The sequence below is a fragment of the Lactuca virosa genome, chromosome 5, assembly GCF_052849685.1.
Source record: "Lactuca virosa cultivar CGN04683 chromosome 5, Lactuca_virosa_CGN04683_v6, whole genome shotgun sequence".
Taxonomy (NCBI): domain Eukaryota; kingdom Viridiplantae; phylum Streptophyta; class Magnoliopsida; order Asterales; family Asteraceae; genus Lactuca; species Lactuca virosa.
In genome coordinates, this window is record NC_136430.1 from 381,525,766 (window position 1) to 381,548,942 (window position 23,177).

General features: G+C 35.4%; 1 protein-coding gene across 7 annotated transcripts; it reads left to right on the plus strand.

Annotated features, from left to right (window-relative positions):
* The first annotated feature begins 136 nt into the window (after nucleotides 1-136).
* LOC145117574 (NAC domain-containing protein 75-like) lies at nucleotides 137-7,788 on the plus strand. Of its 7 annotated transcripts, none has more exons than XM_079053868.1 (7): nucleotides 137-316; nucleotides 674-841; nucleotides 1,433-1,610; nucleotides 2,125-2,753; nucleotides 3,815-4,102; nucleotides 4,869-4,970; nucleotides 7,132-7,788. In XM_079053868.1, the coding sequence occupies exons 2-7, from the start codon at nucleotides 737-739 to the stop codon at nucleotides 7,216-7,218; spliced, it is 1,389 nt and encodes a 462-aa protein (XP_078909994.1). In that variant the 5' UTR covers nucleotides 137-316; nucleotides 674-736; the 3' UTR covers nucleotides 7,219-7,788. The 7 variants fall into 7 exon arrangements, with proteins under 7 accessions (XP_078909994.1, XP_078909996.1, XP_078909995.1 ...); XM_079053870.1 differs by having other exon boundaries at nucleotides 714-841; XM_079053869.1 differs by lacking the exon at nucleotides 137-316 and adding an exon at nucleotides 380-479.
* Nucleotides 7,789-23,177: the final 15,389 nt, after the last annotated feature.

The window sequence follows — 23,177 nt, forward strand, 5'->3', positions numbered from 1 at the left end:
TTGATCAACCGATCTCAACCCTATATATATATATATATATATATATATATATATATATATATATATATATATATATATATATATATATATATATATATATACACCAAATACACCGTGAGCGTGTGAGGGTCATATGGAACCGCCTAGCTATTATGCTTAAATTAGGAAGGAGTTAAAAGGTGGTGGTGTGTTTGTATATGCATATTTACATACACACTTATGTATACACAGTAAGAGAGACAACTTTTCCTTTATCTCTCTGGCCTTCAGTTAAAGTTTGAAGGAATTCTGGTATTTTTCATGGTTAAAGCCACAGGTTTTCATAACTCTCTCTCTCTCTCTCTCTCTCTCTCTCTCTCTCTCTCTCTCTCTCTCTCTCTCTCTCTCTCTCTCTCTCTCTCTCTCTCTCTCTCTCTCTCTCAAATAGTATATTTGTTGTAGGGATATTTTTCACTTTTGAAGAATATATCCCATTCAAGGTACTCCCCAACATGTGTTTTCTTTCTTGTTCATCATTAAGAACCTTCAAAAAATCCAACACAAGAACTGTTGTAATTGGTTGATTCGTTCTAGTGCTTACTTTCTTGTGTTTTGAGGTTTAGATCTTCCCCAATTTTTTTTTCCTGGAAATTGATAGTTCATGTGTTTAATGGGTGTGATATATGATGATCAGGAAGATTAATTCTTGGGTATTGGATGATTAATGAATTCAGTTGATTGAAGAAGACAAACAAGAATGAATATCAGCAGCTCTGATCTCATTGATGCAAAGCTTGAAGAACATCAATTATGTGGATCCAAACACTGTCCCGGTTGCGGTCATAGACTGGAAGGAAAGCCGGTACGTCTGTACGGGTAGTTAATTCTTTGCTAAAATATTCGTAAGCTCTAATCCAATGATTTGGACAAATAACCAAGAATCATTTCAAAAGAATATCAATTGATGCTTCCTCTATTTTAACACCGAGTTTTCAAGAACTTCAACTTATGAAAGATTCCATTCCTTGATCAATTTTGTCATTTAATTATTTTATTTCCATTAAACCAAATTCCCAGTTTTTTCTTTACATGATTTCAAGAACGTCTTGTTTGTTCTGGAATCTTAATTCCTTTAATTTAACAGCAAATTTTTAGTTTTGTTCTATTTTCAAGACATCAACTTAAAACGATCTTATTTTCTTGATTAATATTCTCTTCTATTTTTTTTTTTTGGAAATTAACACTAAATTCACAGTCGTTAATATCTTTCATTTGAAGAAATGCACCTACTCGATAAGATTTTATGTACTGAATAATTTTTATGGTTCTTCTAATATTTCACACTATTTTTTTTTTCATTTTTAAGAACTTCAACCTAAAAAGATTGAACTTTCTGATTAATTTTGTAACTAATTATGTTTGCGGATTAATAATATTATGGATTCAAATGCAGAATTGGGTGGGTCTACCAGCAGGAGTAAAATTCGATCCAACAGACCAAGAATTGATTGAACATCTTGAAGCCAAAGTTGAAGCCAAGAACTTGAAATCTCATCCGTTGATTGATGAATTCATCCCTACAATTGAAGGTGAAGATGGAATTTGTTATACACATCCAGAAAAGCTTCCAGGTGAGCACTCCTTTCACTTTCTTGATCTCCGGTGGTGAGCTCGGTGGTATTTTGTTGGTTAATTAGCATGAATAAAAAAAACATTGTTGCTTTCAACAAAGTTAATATATTGATCAATTTATTATACTGATTTTCTTGAACTTCATTAAGGAGACAAGAAAACAAAAGTTTAATTGATTAATTTATTCTCCTGATCTTCTTGACTTTCTTGAGACATAACTTGTTTGTCTCATAATTCAAGAGTTTGGTTTTACTATGAATGCAAACTCTTTATTGGCTTTAAGAAAGGAAATACTACATGGGTTTTTCAAATCTAGGGTTTCCTGCTTTGTTACACCTAAACTACCTACCACTAATTTTAGATCTTGTAAAGATATTTGTTTTCTAATTATTGAATTTGTTTGGAGTAGAGAAGTTTTTATTTTATAAAATTTAACAAATATAATCATTAAAAAGTGACAGAAACACACATTGTATCGATAGTTAATATTTCTTATTAATTATAATGTTTTAGGAGTTACACGAAATGGATTGAGCAGACACTTCTTCCACCGCCCTTCCAAAGCATACACCACGGGTACTAGAAAAAGAAGAAAAATCCAAACTGAATGTGATCTACAAGGCGGTGAAACCCGTTGGCACAAAACGGGTAAAACCCGACCCGTTATGGTTAGTGGAAAGCAAAAAGGGTGCAAGAAAATCTTGGTACTCTACACAAACTTTGGGAAAAACCGGAAACCTGAAAAGACAAATTGGGTAATGCATCAGTATCACCTCGGACAACATGAAGAAGAACGCGAGGGTGAGCTCGTGGTGTCAAAAATATTTTACCAAACTCAACCAAGGCAATGCAATTGGTCCGAAAAGGTTAATAATAACAATCTTTTATCAAATGTGATACATATTGAAGGCTCGAATAATGAGATGAACAGAAGAGAGAGTAGGAGTGGAAGTGGGAGCTGTTCATCTTCTAAAGAAATAAACATAACTACCACTACTGCTCCTGTTCATAACAACATGGATGAACTATCCGCTGTTAGTGTTAGTGCGGTTATGTCGAGTTATAATCCGATGGATCAAATGCAACAGTTGAAAGGCGTCGATAATTTTAGTTTCCTCCCTTTTCGAAAAAGTTTCGATGAGGTACGTTCTTTTTTTAATTTGCAATAAATTTATAGTATTATCCTTGTTATTTTGATATATAAATATTATCATTGAGTTGGAAACACTTTGTATTTACTTTTTTCCGCAAATTTAAATAGTTTTATATTATTTTATATGTTTTTCTATAATATCAATAAATGACATGGTATAACAATTAACAACCAAATGATACAACAACCAAATGAAAAATGCCATTATAATACAAGTTATTTTTTAATTATATATCCAAGTTATTTTTTTAATTATAATTATCCCATTATAATACATCAACCAAATGAAAAATGCTGAGTGATTTCATCTCCATTTGGGAAAAATCCAATTGTTTTTATATTACATCAATATTATGATATGGTACACGTTACTTATTCATCATTTTCTTCCATGGTTTTTTGTCCACTTGTTTTCATAATTAATCCAAATGTATTAAATTTTGTTGAAAATGAACAAAACGACTTTATTTCGTCTTTTTCCGTAATTCTACATATATTGGTATTATTTTGTTAAGTTTACATAATATAATTGTTTCTTTTTCTTCTATTCTTGTCACGATCATACACCAAAATCAATCAAATATAATTTTGTTTTTAGAACGGGCAATCAAATCTAATGCCTATGAACAAAATGGACTTTATCAGATTATCATATTCAACAAAATCTGATAATTTGTATTTTATGGTTTTCTGCTATTGTCATGATATATACACCAATTAATATCAACTTTTAAAACCTTTTCAGTTGATTTAATTAAAATTTATATTATATTAACAAAATAATATAATAAAAATAATATACGATACAAGTGTTGGGACGTTAACTTGTGGGCATGAAATGAGGGCCAAAATTTTGGGATATTAGTTGAGTGCAAGGTTAAGGGATTAACTCAAAATGGTTTGAAGGTTGCTTTTCGAGTATACTTTGCTTCTACTGTCAGCAAACCTTTCTGTATTGTACCTTATGCATGACTTGTTGTACATAATTTAATTAACATTGCAAAGGGTACAACCACACAAAACGCTTAAATCTACAACTCTTTGATGCAGGTTGGTACAACTGGAGGTGAGGCGTCAACCAGAAGCGATCATAGAAGGATGGGAAGTATCACGTGCGATGAGCATGACCTACAACAGCAGCATCACGTGACACATGAGAACCACCAACAAAATCCACATCATCATCCACATCAACACCAGATGGCAGCGGCTGCTTTCCACGTCAGCAGGCCAAGTCATCCTGTTTCCACCCTCGTCCCTCCACATCCCCTACATCACACCTCCATTATGCTTGATGAGGACTCATTCCATGTCTCTAGAATGATGGACAATTTTCAGGTGATCTTTTATTATACTTTCCGTTAATTATTAGCTTTAATATTACTCTTAATTCTATGCAAATGCAACATTCCCAAAATTTTACGAAAATATGTGATATTCCCGTTGACGAGGTTTAAAATTACAACGACATTTTATATAAGGTTGGTGATAACGAGGTCTTATTACATCACTCCCTTAGTTAAAGATCAAACACAATGTCATCTTTTGTATTTTAAATATATAGTTAGAACATTTATTTTTCGAATGCCCATATATAATATAAAAAAAAGTTATAAGGAAAAGGAGTCAATAGTGTTTGCTTTGTTGTTTAGCTAACTTGAGAACAACTAAATAATATTTATCTTTTCACTTTTCTTGTTTCTTGTTTTCATGAAGACAGTACATTATATATATATATATATATATATATATATATATATATATATATATATATATATATATATATATAAAAGAAAACATTTTTAGATAAGTAATGACAGCATAAATGAAAAAAGAACTATTTTACTTGCATTTTCGTTTTTATAATAGAAATAACTTATTTATAGTGGAAACAGAAATTTATTTTCAAAATACGATAGTTTAATTATGAATGAATGGCCGAGTAATATTGTATAAAAGAAACATACCCTCAAGAAATACTGTCATGAACCATGTTTTTCTTTTGTTATAATTATTTTATATTTGATTAGTAAAGTTTCTGGTATTAAATAAAATCTATATTTTTAACAGAAAACTAATAATATCTTTCTTCAACTTTTAATAGCAGCAACAACACCATCATCACAAACTTGGAGGGAGATCAACATCAGGATTGGAAGAACTGATAATGGGGTGCACTCCATCATCATCAACTGATATCAAAGAAGTTAGTTTTTCATTACCTTTTTGACTCTGAAATATATATATATATATATATATATATATATATATATATATATATATATATATATATATATATATATATATAGATGTGTGTGTATGTATATAATCTGAATAAAATAGGGATCGAGATCCTGAAGCCTCTAATCTAATTTGTCCTCGTTCCGTGTTACTCTTTTGGTTGTTATTAATTAGTTCATATTGTTAGTTTTTTTTATTTGTTTCCAGATACTATTTTACATATATATTATTTAAAGATTGTGGTATAGTTTTAATTATAAATTTAACAAAATATGAAATATACTTTAAAATAAATTATTTATTAGTCGTTATTCTTCGTATTATTCCTTTTACCTTTGTAACCTTTTCTTTTTTCTCCTTTTGGTGATGTGTTATATATATTTGAGTTTTCTTTAATTATAGAAAATGAAAAGGATTGCGTATGCTGATAGATTTTTGGCGTTTCTTTCTTTGGACATTCTCTGTAACTGGCTAAGGTGACTAAATTAATTTTGGAATTTGTTTCCCATTTTTAGAAAAATCCAAAAAATGATCAAGAAAATCCTGATTTTTCTTGAAATGACCGTAGAAATTAGTCATTTTTGATGAACAAACACATGGTTTTAACCGTAAAAGAATTTCTGTTTTCTATTGTATTATCCTTTTGTTTTAGGAAATGTATTAGTCCCTTTCTTTTTTCTTTTATTCCTATTAATATGTTGTCTTTTTTACTTATATAACATTGATCTCTACAATAGAATAATTCTCTCTCTCTCTCTATATATATATATATATATATATATATATATATATATATATATATATATATATATATATTACCCATGAAGTATGTACGGTATATAAATACAATCTTAATTTAACTTGATGTACAAAATTCAATTTTTTTATTAAATATTTTGTCCAACATAATATATTATTTTATTTTTTTATTTTTAACTTTTTGAGGAGAGCAAAAAAACAAGGCATAAAATAAGCACTAAATTATGGTGTTGGCATCTAACACCTTCTTTTCCCTTTTTTGAACAAGAAAAAAGGACAAAAGTTTAAAGAAACTCACTCCGATACACACACATGTCCTAAAGTGAGAAGTCTATTGATGCTTCTTTGGTTTGTTTTCAGAGATCTCTTGTTTTTATATTGATTATAAATGATATATATATATATATATATATATATATATATATATATATATATATATATATATATATATATATATATATATATATATAAAGGCTTATTCTTATAAAATATTGTTTCCACCCACAAAAATATTGCCAAGTATACACATAGGAAGATGTGTTGATGGACACAAGTTGCTTAAAGCCTTGAACAACATGTCAACATTGTTAATGATTTGTAGCTTTTTATCGCAAATTTGACTTAGACATGATGTTGCAAACAATAGTGCATTACGGTGTAGGCCTGCAATCGTTAATTTACTTGTTTTATCTAGAGAAAAATATGTACTATATTATTATATAATAAATGAGTAATTCAGTTACAGCCAACTGATTTGAAATAAAAGGCAAAAGTTATAAAAACGTTATAAGATGACCCAAAAACTTTTGTGAAGAATGGCATCCTAGGACAAAGAGTGTCACAAATACCAATGTGATTGAAGGCCGAAAAGCACCATGAAATTTAGGTATAACTTCCATACGACCAGCAACCTTTTTCTTTCTTTTTCTTTTTCCTTCAAATAAAAAAAATAAAAAAAAAATAAAAAAAAACCAAAACTAACATAATTAACGAGCCGTATGATAAGCATTTTATTTGGATGTTCAAATGTGTCTAAAATTCTTGTTATCACTTAGAACGTAAAATTTGTCGAATCATACAAAGAATAACTTGAAGAAATTAAAAAGTAACATTACTCCTGATAATATGATCATTCTGTTGTAATTCTTAAAGACATTTTTTTCATTAAGACTACATAATTACTTTGGAAACACACACATCAATTTAAACACTTTCAATGTTGCAACACGGTTTTCAGCATCACTTCTACTGTAGATCGTCATTAATCAGGATATTATGGTGAATCCAAACCTGAAATTTGTAACATTTCGTTTAGTGTGAAATCTATAAGCCTAGGATTTAACTTAGATCTTGTGTTTAAAATGCAGGAGTCATCCATAACAAACCACCAAGAGACAGATTGGTTGAAGTACTCCACCTTCTGGCCTGATCCTGACAGTCAAGATCATCATTGAAATAAACAAAAAAGAAAGACACCATCACTGTCATCGTCATCATGACCACACCCTACTTGAACACCCTAGTTGCGGGTTCTTTTTCACCAATATAGACCCCATTTATTCACTTCTTTACCCTTTTTTCTTTATTACTTTCCCCTCTTTCTCTCTCTCTTTCCTTCTCTCTAGAACTCTTTGCATTTCCAGGCCTTAGATAAATATACAAATCAGGGCTCAAACAGAAACTAACTGTACAACAAAACCCCATTGGAAAAGAGAAAAGAAGCATCCAAAAAGAGGCAAAAGAAGATAAAAGAATTCAAGAAAAGGTTATTGTCTACTGACACTAAGATGGACGAGCAAAACCCATAACAAAAGAAAAATCAAACCTTCTTTTTGCATGAAAATCATCACCACCATGATTACAATTTACAATCCTTTATGGTTATATATTATTATTTTTTTAATTATTTGTTTTTTCAAGTGTCGTGTATACAACACTCCACCCCTCCCCCCTCATGTTTCAATTGTTTTTATGTAGAGGGTATAGAATATAAATAGAATTTGTGCATAATATTATTGGTTTTATTTTCTTTTTAACAAATTACTGTTTTAGAATATATTTGTTCGTTAGATTCTTCATTTTTGTCCTTTAATTATCACACTTCTTCAAATTCAATTATTTGTTAATTTCGAAATTGTTGTTTTTTTAAGAACAAATTTTAGTTGCAAAACAAACAGAAAACTAGTGTGGGACAACGAAACTAATTACAACATATTATAGGAAATAGTTTTAGTTTATCTACCAAAAGTCATAGAAAAATATTAATACATGGTTGTTTTTGAAGACCAACCAGGAATACTCTTCCCACCAAGAATTGCATTGATTTTTCAAGACCACCCTAAGAGGTATGTTATAAATTATAATTAACACTCGCCAATAGAATAATACATGGCTGTTTTTGAACTGTTTGGACGGAACCTATTGGTAATCAACCTGAGACAAACATTGCATGTTTCTTGTTTAAAACCAGGAAACATCTTGTCAAAATGCTTCTAGGCTCAACCATCAGTAGGATGTATCATTTTTCCCCATTCTTTTTGATGTTATTGATAGATATTAGTGCTCAAACCATAATAAACCGCTAATATTACTATAATTAATAGCAATGTCTTTTTGGGTTATACATAAAAGCAAAATAAAGCAGATCTGAAAGATATTTATATTAGGGACTTGTTTTGTTAATTAATTAATAAAACATAAATAAATTTGGAATATTCATAAGAAAAGTTAAGATAATTATAAATATATTTGGTAATTATCTTTAGGGTTTTAAATCACCTCCCTATATAAAGAAGGATCAAAATCCGGTTTTGGTACATGTGAAAAATATCTTTCTACCACCAAAGTTCGGAACCCTATGGAAAAACCCTAGAATCGTCGAAGCTCAGTTCCCACGACCTGGTCGCTTGTTTTCCATGACATGGCCAGTCACAGATTCTTGTATTCGATTCTTTCTTATGTATGTGTTCGAGGAAGTTTTCAGATCATTGAAGTTTGTTGGTGGATATTATGAGAAGGGTGATGGTGGATAACCGGATTCCTTATGGGTCGTGTATGTTCCTTACGGATTCATAGGATAATCAAAAAGGACACTTGTATATCTAAGCACAAAAACACAAGCTAATCGCTAGAGAATTCTAAGTCCGTTCAAGAAGAAGAGCTGAGAAAATGGTTCTATCTACGGCTCAAAAGAGTAGTCGTATATATGTAAGACAAATTAGGCTTTATTCTTCTAAATTATTTAGGCAAATCTCGAAATTAATGGCATAATCAATGGCTTCCAAAACTAGCAAGACTTATCAATCTTACCATAATCACTCACTAGAATATCGCTCAAAAGACCACCGCATGAGGCTCTGCCCCTTAGACCCCGCAAGGCGTAACATCCCGAATTTCCGGTATAAGTTTAAAGTTTTTAGTCACATATTAAAGGCAACTCGACGAGCGGAAGGCCCAACTCGTCGAGTAGAGACCAAATCAGTCGCGTGGGTTTTAGACCCTACTCGACGAGTTGGAGGACCTAACTCGACGAGTAGGAGGTGGAAAGTGAAAACCCTAATTTTTAGGGTTTACACCCTATTTAAAGGTCCTTAACTTTCCTCCTCGGCCTCCCTTGTCACCTTCACGTCCAGAGGAACCCTAATAGCGAACTAGCCTCCATTCTTGAGAGTGTGAGACTAAAAGAGAGTGTATTGGAGCATTTCTTGAGGAGTTAAGATCTTAGAGCAAGGAAGAGCTTGTAGATCCAGCCTTTCCAGTGTTGTGGCAACAGGATTGAGGTATAAAGTTACCAACTTTACATTGCATTGCTTAGATCTCCCTTTTGCAAAAGAAATGGTCATTTCTAGGGCAAGATGGGGTCACATTCGGGTTTGAGCTTGTCACAAGGGCATAGTTTCAGATCTTGACTTCCCAAGGCCTCATGGACATAAAACCTCAAACTTTATGAAGCTTTAGCCCTCCTTGATATCCAAAACCTTCTCCTAATGCTAGCTATGAGTGTTTTAGCTTCATAGAATCTTGCATACACGTAAAGTTAGCAACTTTACGTGATAGCAACGTCCTAGGAGTCTAGATCTACTGTTTGGAGCTTTGGAGTAACTTATAATCGTCTGAAGGAGACATGGATCGAATAAACTCGACGAGTTGGATGGCCACCTCAATGAGTTGAAGAGGGTTTTCCCGTTTTCTGAGTTCTGCATGAACTCAACGAGTCAATGGGGTGACTCGATGAGTGGTTAGGGTTTTCCCCCGATATTCTGGACATTTCATAAACTCAACAAGTTGCCTGGAAACTCGACGAGTTGACTCAGGGTTTTCGCGGTTTCTGAGGTTTTGGAGGAACTCGACGAGCCAGTAGTTGGACTCGACGAGTTGGGTCAACATGGACTGTTGACCTTGACCGTTGACTTGGACTTGATTAGGGTTGGCCATGTTTGACTTCTGAGGATATTCTGGTAATTTGGGAATTTATAGACTTGGTTCCATGATGGTTATAGGTGGTGGAGTTCGTGGCTGTGATTCGGGGATTTGATCTTATCATTGCGGTTCGACATTGCAAGGTGAGTTATCCTCACTGTACTCAAGGGTCTAAGGTACCAAGGCCGACCCTTTGGATTGATATTCAAAATGGTTATTGTTATGATATGCTAGGTTGATATCCTGTTAGATAGGATAGTTATATTCTGTTGAGATTTGTTAGATCGATATCCTGGTAGATAGGATGGTCGTATGTTATATGATCCGTTAGATCGATATCCTGGTAGATAGGATGATGCTATGCTTAGTGACTTGTAGTTGGTCCGATTGTTGGTACACTGTTAGGTGATTGACTTTTATATGTGTACATGCTTGATTGGTAGTGGAGGGTATTCCATCCTGGGGATGAGTGGACCCTAGTATGTTGGTTGTCTTTATAGACTGTTATATGATTATTTGATATAGGTGCACATGTTTGATAGTATGTGGGCATTCCAACCTGATGGTTGTGGGCCGAGAGTATTCCATCCCGAGGATGACTGGACTCATAGTATGTTGGCATTCCAACCCGATGGTTGTGGGCCGAGAGTATTCCATCTCGAGGATGACTGGACTCATAGTATGTGGGTATTCCAACCCGATGGTTGTGGGTCGAGATTATTCTATCCCGAGGATGAATGGACTCATAGTATGTGGGCATTCCAACCCGATGGTTGTGGGCCGAGAGTATTCCATCCAGAGGATGACTGGACTCATAGTATGTAGGCATTCCAACCCGATGGTTGTGGGCTGAGAGTATTCCATCCCGAGGATGATTGGACTCATAGTATGTTGGCATTCCAACCCGATGGTTGAGGGCCTGGGGTATTCCAACCCAGTGGTTGATTGGACCCATAGTATGTTGGCATTCCAACCCAATGGTTGAGGGGCCCGGGGTATTCCATCTTGATTCTTGATGGATGATTGGACCCATAGTATGTTGTTTGTTATTATATGTGTATTGTTGTGTGTATGGGTATTTTGGGGGTAACTCACTAAGCGTTCGAGCTTACATTTATCGATTATTGTTTCAGGTACAGCGGATGACCGCGGGAAGGCGAAGGCATGACCATACACATCCTCACATTTTATTATTTGGATTTATGGGATACTCTGATATGAAACTATTTTGGAAACCTTTTTGTAATAACTAATGGTTTTGAATGTTTGAAAAAGTTTTAAATTGGCATGATTTGTATGGATGTTACACAAGGGGCACTGCCGCAAGGACACTGCAAGGGGGCGCGACCCCCTTGACCCCCACATTTCGGTCGTACCGGCTTATAATTCGATCTTATATATGCATGCACTCTGCATTCACCAAACATATTATATAAAGTACAAACAATAAGCCCCTTAACTCGCATGTCAATTCCAAGATCACCAACAAATATTTTGTGTCCTTGGTGTGTCCACAAGAGATAAAATTTATATTGGGCTCTCAAGTTCGATTAACTGGCTAGACAAAAAAATCCAAGAAGAACACAAAGGTACGATTACTTGTTTTATGTTTATCAAAGTTACATAGATTTGTTTGAGTTGTTTTTGCTTCTTTCAAGTTTATAGATCATAAAAGTTGTTGTTTCCACTATTACGATTTGGTCTTTGACTAGGCTCAAAACCCATCAGTGGTATCAGAGCATAGGTCAACTCATATATATGTCTATTGCACATAGACTTTATCTTCATCGTATGTTAGGGTTCGTATGTGTGTGATTTTTGTGTTTAAACTGTTTTAAAATGTCTAGAAATTTTCATTGTTAAAATTGGACGTGTTTATGCTTGAAAAACAACTTTCTGGTTATTCTGCCTCTTCACCACGTCGTGGCTGGTCCTCCACCACGTCTTGGTTTCTACGGATGCTGAATCTGGATCGTGACTACCTCATCGCCATGTCGTGGTGAGTTGTTGAAAATTTAAACTAATATATTTATTATAGTCTCTTTTTTTCCAGTACCCCACGACGTGGTTACCAATTCTCCACGTCGTGGAACCTGATGTTCCATAATTATAAAATTTGTTCCTTGTTTTCGGTTGCTTCATTCCTTTTTCGATTTTAAACACATACAAACTAGTCTTTATATTAAAAGATAAGAGTCAATTTGATTTAATTATAAGATTAATTAAAAGACAAAAGATAATTTTATTGTTGGCATACACTTTTGGTTAGCGAATAGAATTAAAGGACATAAAAAATTTAAAATGTTTAAATTCCAAATGTGTATGTATATGTAACACCCTGTTTGGGATCATTCTATGATTCAGGGCCATGGGCCGGAAGTCGATTGTGTAAAGGTTTTGGACCTTATGGAGGCGATGTTTACACCTTTTGAAAGGAGGTAATGATAGTTATGAAATCTAAACCGTTGAATTGTGTTTTGGACTCAAAGGGTAAAACGGGAAAATTCATAGGTCAGGTTCTTGCATGAAATATAAAATTTTGTTCGAGAAGCTTTTAGTCAAATATATTTAGATAATATTGTAGAGCTCTTCAATACCTTTCTATGGATATAAAGAACGTCGAAAACGAAGTTGGAACGAAGAAGTTACGACCGTTTGAAGTTAGGACGATTATTGGGTCAGCCGCATACGCTAGGCATAATTGAGTACGTTGGTCGTACTGAATATGCCTGAGTACGTTAGGCGTACGCAATCAGTTCCCAAAACCTATTTTCTTGGTTTGAGCCATATTTAAGCTCCTTAACTCCCCCAAACCCATTGCATTCTCAGCCTTCACCTCTCCAACACCCTCTCTTGTAACCCTAACCCTATATTGAGCCTTGTGGGCAAACAAACTGTGTTTTTAAGTGCTTTGGAGTGTTCTTTGTGCACCTTGGAGAAGAAGGAACTCATTGAAGAAGTGTTGGTTGCATTGGAGCTTGTAAAATCGGACATTGTTCACCTTGATCTTTCTCCGAGATGTATAAAGTTTGAATCTTGATGATGAAATTGTTAGATCTAGCTAGTTTTGAATGTCATGAGCTTTTGGTCATTTTAAGTGCATAAAGTTTAGATCTTGAAGGTTTGTGACCTTTTTATGGATAAATTTGGAAACTTTATCCATCTAAACATCATTTTGATTTAGATCTGAAGGTTAGAGACTTGGACTTAATGGATTAAGTTGCAAAATATGCACTTTTGGGTCCCTTTGAGACTTAAAGACTAGATCTTGTTTGTTGGGACCATTCTAATGGATAAAGTTGGAAACTTTATCAATTGTGGAACTATTATGAACCATAAAAATGTGATCTTGGCCCTTCCATCCCTTCTATACAAGAGTTGTGATGTCCTATTGGATTAAGAACTTAGGGTTTTGGTCATTAAGCACTTTATAGCTATGCAAAGTCATAAAGTTGGAAACTTTATTACTTAATACATCATCTTGGGTTTGGATCTGAGTTTTGGATGTAAGGACTTAATGGAATAAGCTCTTAATAGAGTTTTAGGAATGGGCTACGTACGTTGGGCGTACCAGGTAGTACGCTACACGTACGCGGTCAGCGCCCCGCTTTTGGTCAACATCAGAGTACGTTGGGCGTACTCTCTTGGTATGCAAGGCGTACCTTGCTGGGAAGAAATATTGACTTTTGGACCTTTACCATTGACTTTGACTATGACTAGGGATGACCAAGTTTGACCTAAGGGTATTTTGGGTAATTTGATTTATAGCTTGAGATTTGGGTTCCTGATAATTGTATAGGTGACCGGTAGAGATAGCTTTTATTGTAGTGATCGGTGTAACTATTCTTTCAGACTGTGAGGTGAGTTTTCTCACTATATCCGTGGCTCGAAGGCACCAATGTCGGCCCATTACTTGTTATGTGGAATGCTAGTTGTCTCTGTGATGCTTGCATTAAAGACCAGGATATGGCCCCTGGCAATTGTATGAAAGACTAGGATCTATCCCCTGGCAATTATATGAAAGACTAGGATCTGGCCCCTGGCACTTGTATGTAAGACCGGTATTTGGCCCTCGGCATTGCAAGGAAAGACCATGGGGGTAGCCCATGACACTTATTGTTGGGTTTTGAGCATTCTAACACTCATATGGTGTACATGCAACCCTAGATGCTTTGGATCTATTTTTTCTCTAATATACACGCAAACTTTCAATTTCCAAAGCATCATCCTAACTAGCATAAAATGGAGTATAAACAACATGAAATACAAGTTAGATGACATACCTTTTAGTGTAGTTGGAAACCTTGGACCTTTAAAAACTTAGTGCCCCAAGTGTTGCACCTCAAATGGAATCACACAACACCATCAACAATGGAGGAACTTGAGAAGAGATCCCTTGCACACACAAAATTCGGCTAGCCCTCTTGCAACTCACTTAGGTGACGATTTTGGAAGCTATGAGGCTTCTTATATAGTGTGACACAACTAGGGTTACACCATGTAAACCCTAATGTGCATGAATTTCCACATTCCTTAGGCTCCATGGGTTTTAACCTCCATGGAGTATACATGGGTCACCTCATGGGTTTAGCCCAACATAAAGAACTATGGATCATAAGCCCACTTTATAAGAATGAATGATTTACACAATCAATCCTTATATATTTAATTAGTCTCTTTTGATCACAAAATTAATTCCAAATTAATTCTTGATCAATACTAATTAAATAATATGATTTCATATTAATATATTAGAGCTTATAATATATTAATAAACCATAAATAACCTCTTCTCAATTATCCATCCTTCATATTGTTCCGGTGCCATGCAACCCAAATGGACCATGCTACTCTTAGGTCAAGTACATACCAATTATAGTTATGGACTTAGACACTAATCCAACAGTCTCCCACATGGATAAGTCTAATAACTATTATTGAAAGTATGACTCCACAACCCGACTAGCAATCGTAGCTCTTAAAAGCCGTTGTCGAACTCTGACCTAGTCAATGACGCGTCCATTAGATAAGGGATCATATATTCTTCCATTCTAGATATCATATGGACATGAGACATGGATTATAATCATTTTCTCTGTCCATCTGTTGTTTCATGATTTCTGATTTATGACGAACGACTAATTGAACAAATCAAATCAGTCCAGGCTTGGCCAAGCGCTTAGGGGTGTCATCACTAAGTCATCGAGGGGCCTACGGATATCGCTTTTATCCCTCCAAGGGTAAAAGGAATGGATAAACTTCGACTCATATGCTTGCTCTATCTACTCATCAAATCACACACAATGATATGTTTTATAACACCGAGTTACTCGTGCGTTTACATATCATCAATGTGCAACCAACTTGTAGACTGAAACTCACATGTCTCTGTTTCAAGAATATAAGATATTATCGTCTCACAATCACTCGTGATAAAATCCATGAAGTGATTCAGATGAGCGTGGGTTGAATCCAATACTCGGATCTTATTCCAGGAGTACTCACGAACACTGCATCCACCTTGTCCTAGACAAACTACAGACCCATTCATGACAGTCTTGCCTTAATACCTACTTCCAAAGTATGATCGACTGCGGATGGTTTGAATAACCTAGTTATTCAGGAAGTCAAAACATGCAAAGTGAAACAAAATAATAATACTAATCCTATATGGCCCAAAAACATTTGAGTCATATTGATTAATCATTATTCATTGTATAATGTTTCGAATAATCAACTTAATACTTGAATTAAAACAATAGCTATGCCAAGCTCCAAGCATGCACACTATGTTTGTCTATGGTCCTTTCTTTGTGAAATAGATCAATTGACAACATTTCAACGATGCTCATTTCACAATTCCAAATCCTTATCGTAAATGTAAGAATACCGGATTCTTTCCATTTGCTATAATCTGTTAGATTCTAAACTTATATGCAATGATCCTCTTGTAATGACTATGCACAAAAGTCACAGAGACTTGGCAACAGACATTACAAAGTATTCCAATGGAGAGTAATTCCATGGAAACGAAGTCTCATATTCAAAGTACATTCCTTTGAACATCCTTCTTGCATTAAGTTTCCTAATCTTACATAGATTTCAGTATTAACTTCCACTTATGGTAACATTTCCATATTCCCATTTTGACTATCACTTCTGAATAAGAGTTACCTCCTCTCAGAGTATGTCAATATGGTCCTTCCAAAATTTACAATATACTTCCAACTATCCATAAACAACCAATCTTTGGTAAACCTCAGATTGTCCTCGACAATTGCTTAACCATTTTAGTCATATCTCGTTCTAGTCCCTTTTCCCTCTTAATGCCCTAGGCATTTGGAAAATTAGAACGCAAGAATATTATAGCATATGCAATCGATCCTATACCCGAAGCATATGGGATGCGATTCATAATGTCTAACATAAAGACATGATACTTGATCAGCCTTTTGCTATAATATTTATATTTTCCATGTTCTCACAATTCGAATTATGAAGAGGGATGTCGTAATCATAATCAAATTTTGAGAACGCAAACATTTCCATATATAGAATTTCCTTATGTTGAACCATTCCAACATAACATTCATATATATATATATATATATATATATATATATATATATATATATATATATATTTGACTAAGCCCACAAGGCATGATACTCCGTCCATTCAGGTTCGGATAAGATGTACCTGGACATTAAGCAACATTATTGGTGGCCAAATATGAAGGAAAAGATCGCCACTTACGTGGGCAAATGTCTCACTTGCGCCAAGGTGAAAGTGGATTACCAAAAGCCCTCGGGACTATTACAACAACCAGTAATACCCGAGTGGAAATAGGAAAGGATTACTATGGACTTCGTAACCAAATTACCTTAGACGGCAGACGGATTGGATGCTATTTAGGTGATTGTCGATAGCCTAACTAAATCCGCTCATTTCCTGCAAATAAAAGAATCGTATAAGATGGAAATATTAACACGAATCTATAGCAAAGAGATCGTGAGACTCCACGGAGTGTCGGTATCTATAATCTCGGATCAGGATAGTAGATTTACCTCACGATTTTGGCAGTCCCTTCAGAAGGCTATGGGAACACAGCTAGACATTAACACTGCTTACCACCCTCAAACCGATGGCCAAAGCGAACGAACCATCCAAACATTCGAAGACATGCTCCGAGCCTGTGTGATTGATTTCGGCAAGTCATTGGATACCCACGTACCCTTGATTGAATTCTCGTACAACAATAGCTATCACATAAGCATAAAGGTTGCTCGTTTTGAGGCCTTATATGGTCGCAAATGCAGATCGCCTCTCTGCTGGGCTGAGATGGGTGACACCTAGCTGGCAAAAGGGCAATAACAGGACAACACCCTTACAGGACCAGAAATCATTCGAGAGACTACAGAGAAGATAATCCAAATCAAATCCCGACTCCAAGCGTCGCGTGACCGACAAAAGAGTTACGCTGACAAACGACAAAAACCTCTGGAATTCCAAGTCGGAGATCGAGTGCTATTAAAGGTCTCTCCCTAGAAAGGGATGATCCATTTGGGAAACGGGAAAAACTAAACCCAGGATACATCGGACCGTTCGAGATTCTTGCCCGAATTGATCCGGTAGCTTATAAGATGCAGCTACCTTCGAAGCACAGCAACGTACACCCCGTGTTCCACGTCTCGAATTTGAAGAAGTGCTTATCAGATGAAACTCTTGTCATTCCTCTAGAAGAGATCGAAATAAACGAGAATCTCCTATTCGTCGAAGAACCATTCGAGATAATGGATAGGGAAGTGAAGCGTACGAAACAAAGCCGCATTCGGATTGTGAAGGTTCGATGGAATGCCAAGCGTGGACTGGAATTCACATGGGAATGCGAAGACCAGATGAAGCAGAAGTACCCTCATTTATTCTCTCATTCGTAATCCTACCTTTCGAAAGAATTTCGGGACGAAATTCCCTCTAACGGGGGGATGATGTCACAACTAGCTTGTTTAGCTAGAAAATTATGTCCTCATGTAAACATCAACTATTGTAAGACTTGTACTAACACGTTAAAGTTTACACTATGATTTCTAATGAACCATGTATTGTTATAATACAAAGTATATATTTCACTCTTCCAAATCTCTCTATGTATCTCAAATCTCTCCCAAGTCTCTCCTAAAATAAACTATTGCATAAGCACCAACATCATACTCTCCTTTCCTAAGTTGAAAGCAACCCAAAAAGGGGGTTAAAAAGACAAAAAGAGCCAGCCCACTTCGGGATTAGAAGATTTAATCCGGAACTTAAAACTGACCTCGGACCCCCTGGGTTTCGGAACTCCCTCACTCCGGAGGTCGACTCCGGAACTTTCTCTCCGGAAAGCTTCGCCCCGGAATCTTCGGTTTTGACCCGGACAATTCCGCCTTAGAAGATATCGCAACGCAAAAGGACAGCCGCTCCGGACCCACTGACCCCGCATCCCGACTCCAGAATTGAGTAAATGACTTCCGAACTCGCCCTTTCGACTCCAGATTTTTCCCATTTCGAACCTTTTCTTCAAATTAGGAGATTTTGACGTCGGGAATCCCGCCAAACTCGTATTATCATTACCTAGACCCCTTCAACCCCTATTTTATGCCGAAAATTAAATATTAAAACATAATTACACAAAAATAATATCTTGAATTTACAAGGATATTATTTTAAATCATAAAGTGATAAAAGGGTTTGACTTTATGATTTGATGTAATCCCCCATTCTCTATGCAATTCACAGTAACCCATGAATTACCCATCAAATAACAATGTTTTAAACCTTCAGAATTTCAAGAACATATCTCCCTTTATCCCTTAAAACAACGACAGTAAGAGAACTTTAAAATCCACCATTTCTCTCACTTCTCTCATATTCTCTCTAATACTTCTCTCAAGAGTAAGAGCAAGGATCTTGCTAAAGGCTGAACTCCTCAAGTTCTCCTTAGAGTTTTTAAGTAAGTTATTCCATTTATCTAGTATTTTATATAATATTCAAGATAAATTCACATTATTTCACCCATAATGATATGTGAGAAAAACTCTTAGGACAACATTCCTTCCAAGGAAGTTCCTCAACTCATCCAAAAGTTTAGACTTGAGATCTTCACTCTATCACTCCAATCATCCCATAAACCAACTCAAGGTGAGTTCATACCCCTTATTTTCGATTTTTACTTTGTTTTGGGGGAGAATACAAGTTGTTTTGTGTAGATCTATGTGTGTATACATGAGTTTGTGTGTTTTCTTTAGTTACATATGTGTTTATGTGTTGTAAATTTCATAAACTTAAAGATCTACAAAAAAAAATGTTGATATTGGTATCACATAACACTTATTTCAACTTACCTTACAAGAAAAGGGTTTAGAATACATATAAGTTACTTAAAGTTAGGAAAAACTTCATAAAAGGGGCTAAAATCGACAAAATGACAAAAGTGAGTTAAAAATGTTATTTTTACAAAAACTAGCCTTAAATACAAGTTTTGTCCAAAAAGGGGCCTAAATGTTTATTTTACTAAAATTGGGCCTTAATTGTAAAATTTTGGCTTAATGGGCCAAGAATGTCATATTTACCAAATGTGGGCCTTTTATGCCATTTTAGTAAATAATTAAGCTAATACTAGCAAAATAATAACAAGCGGGCTAATTTTTACAATTCTCATATTTACCAAATGTGACCCGTTAACATGCTCGACGGACCTTGGACACTAATTGTGTGCTATTTGGGCCTGTAAATACCTTACATGTGAAATGGGCCTTAGTTGTCCTTTTACATATATTTTGGGCCCATGTTATATAATCTCATTCCTTTCGGGCCTGAAAATGACTTACATGTTTAGTGGACCTTAGTTGCTCACTTACATGGTTCATTGGGCATGGAATGAGTTTTATATGTTTCTCTTCGCGTAAATTCGATTAAGGATCTAGTGAGACGTGTCGGTTGACACCTATTGAGTGTACGATCATAGCCTGCAGTTATAAACAGAGTCTCTTGGAGGGGGGGGGGGGCGTTTATGTATAGATCTATACGGGGTTGACACCCCACACCTGAGCTGTTCGGTACAGTTAGACTAAGCCAGTCTAGGGTGACAAAAACCTTATTCTATTTTCCGTCGGCGTCCATAAACGCCAAGACAGGCGAATTTGTCATTAATTGGTATGGTTATAACGACTCACTTAGAGGAATTAACATTATAAATTTTACGGGAGACCGTTCTCTTTTATCTTTGGATTACTCGGGAACATACTCACGCCGGTACTCGACATTGGGGGTTGACTCACCAACATTCTCTATTTTTTACAGGCAACATAGGGTTTTCTGGGGCATTCTCTTACATTCTCTTTACATTCTCCTCATTCACTTTTGGCATTCTATTAAAAAATAACACACATGCATTAATACAAGATCGGACACAAACATCCAAAACTATTTTAAGAAAATACAGGATTTTCTTGTGATTACAAAGTTGTACAAATCATTTTCTCAAACATGCTTATGAACTCACCAACATTTTTATGTTGACCTTTTTAAATTAACTTGTATTCTCAGGAAACCATTGAAGCAGGTTGGGCTGAACAAACTAATGGATGTTTTATCATATTTTTATTTCATCAGACTGTAATTATTTTGGCATGTAATATTCAGACACAATACTCGATGTAAACAATGTACGTTGTTATATTACATGTGTGGTGATGATGATGTTATGGTTCAATTATATACTATGTGATGATACTACAAGGATGAAGTCACGCACAATCCCCCGGATGTTTCCGCCGTCTGGTTTGGGGGTGTGACAAGGTATAAAAGGGAGGGTTTGTAGTTGCAAACCCCACTTTCCTCATAAATTCGTTTACAGCTGCAAAATCTTTTTCCCGTATTCTCTCAACTTATGATTTCGATTCATCATCTGCTTGTATTTTTCTCTGAAATTGAACATCGATTCATCAAGGTATATAGATTTCGAAGGCCACAATGCTGAATCTAACTTGATTCGATCGTATTTTGCAGGATTATTGATGCCAAAATGTGTTTGTCGTCGATCTGGAAACGTTTACCGCCATAGACCTGTTCACCGCCATAGACTTGTTTACAGTCATCAACGCGTTTACCGCCATTAAACCGTTTACAGTCGTAAACGCGTTTACCGCTGTTAAACATGTTTACAGCTGTAAACTCGTTTCCAGCTATATTCTTGTTTTTCATATGAATCAAAAATTTAATTTGAGGCCAAATCAACTTGTAATTGAAAAAAATTTATCTTTAACTGCTTAAATTCTTGATTTTCTCACTTGGCTCGTTTTGTTGTAGATCAAATGGCTAACTTGAATTTTTCAGAAAGTCACAACATTGGTGCTTATCTGTCCGATCCTCCAGCAGGACATCAAGAGTTTAGGTCCATGATTCATGGACTTAGAAATTGCAGACTTGCTCATGCTTATCAAACGAATCCAATCATTTATCAGGAGTTGGTAATGCAGTTTTGGGAAAAGGCTTCAATAAATGAAGGAGAAAAAGGAGAAAGCATAGTGGAATCTGTCATCCAAGGAAGAAAGATTGTAGTGTCTGAACAGATTATACGCGAAGTGCTTCAATTCAAGGACCAGCCAGGATTTCCAACTGAAATTCCTGTGGAAAAGACTAAATAGGTTCTTGAAAGAATGGGCTATGAAGGAGTGTTCCCTCCCACAATGAAGAAGCTTTTGCCTCCGTATTGGCGTTTTCTTGCTCACTCGTTTGTAATTTGCATATTCGGCAGGAAAACAAGTGCTGATGAGATTTCCCTTCTGAACACTGGCAACATCGTTGCTTTAATCATGGATCTTGAATTCAATTTTTTAAGATATGTGTTGAATGAGATGAAGAACAATCTACAAGGGAAAAGGAAGGACACAATTTTGATGTATCCAAGATTCCTTCAGATGATCTTTGACAGTAAATATCTGGATTTAGAAAGGAAAGGTGATTCCTTGGATTTGAGATCTCTGGGTGCAAACACATTTGGTTTAATGAAGCAAAACCACAAGGGTACAAAATTAGTGTTTCAAGGAAAGCACCCGTTGGAGAAGTTTGGTCAGTTTGCTGAAATTGGTGAAGCTTCTGAATCAGAAAGTTCCTCCAATGATGAAGATGATGATGTCATTGTTTCTGATCATGAAGAAGATGTTGTTCTTCCTGTTACAATTATAGCAGAAGAACATGTGCCAGTGACCAATGAATATGAAAATGATGATGCTGATGAGGATGATGAAGGTGATGATGAGATGGGTCAAGAGGATGACGTCTTAGTTTTTGATGATGATGAGGATGATGATGATGGAACTGAAATGGTTGAAGGGGATGATTTATCAGGTTTTGACAATGATGATTTGAACTTTGATTTCGAGCAGAGTATTGATTTCAAGCCTAGCAATGAGGATCTCAATTCGTTTTTTGATGACATCAATGATGTTGTAAATCCTTCAACGGAGACATGGGGCGATTGTTCGGTCTAAAATACAGTTTATACTTACTTTTCTAGGAAACTGTAGTTTTCGGTCTACGACCGAAAAAAACCTTGGGTTTACAGTTGGGTGGCGTTTACGGTTGTAAACGTGTTTATGGCTACTGTTCCCTATAAATAGTGTCAGTAGATGTCAGATGGAACTAGAGAGTTTACGGTCAAGTGTGTATGTAAATCAAGGTGTTCTAGAGAGAGAAACTAGAGAGAAGAAGAGTGTGTGTGTGGATCTTATGTGTATGGAACATCATTCATATTATTGAATACACCATAGATTCATCAAGTTCTTCTTCTTCTTCTTATCCATTCTATCTGGCATCATCCACTTGATTGGGATTCCACACCATAAAGTGGATCTGATTGATACATCAAGCAATTTTTGGGACTTACAGTTGGTATCAGAGCTTGGATTGTATCAATCTAATTGGCAAGATCTGGAGCGTTTTTGCACTTTTTCTT

What these genes read in the sequence shown, in the direction of transcription:
- LOC145117574 (XM_079053868.1), top strand. Translation starts at nt 737, where the DNA reads ATGAATATCAGCAGCTCTGATCTCATTGATGCAAAGCTTGAAGAACAT. An exon ending in ACATCCAGAAAAGCTTCCAG is followed by an intron (nt 1,611 to 2,124) that starts GTGAGCACTCCT and finishes ATAATGTTTTAG; the next exon opens with GAGTTACACGAAATGGATTG. An exon ending in TTCGAAAAAGTTTCGATGAG is followed by an intron (nt 2,754 to 3,814) that starts GTACGTTCTTTT and finishes TCTTTGATGCAG; the next exon opens with GTTGGTACAACTGGAGGTGA.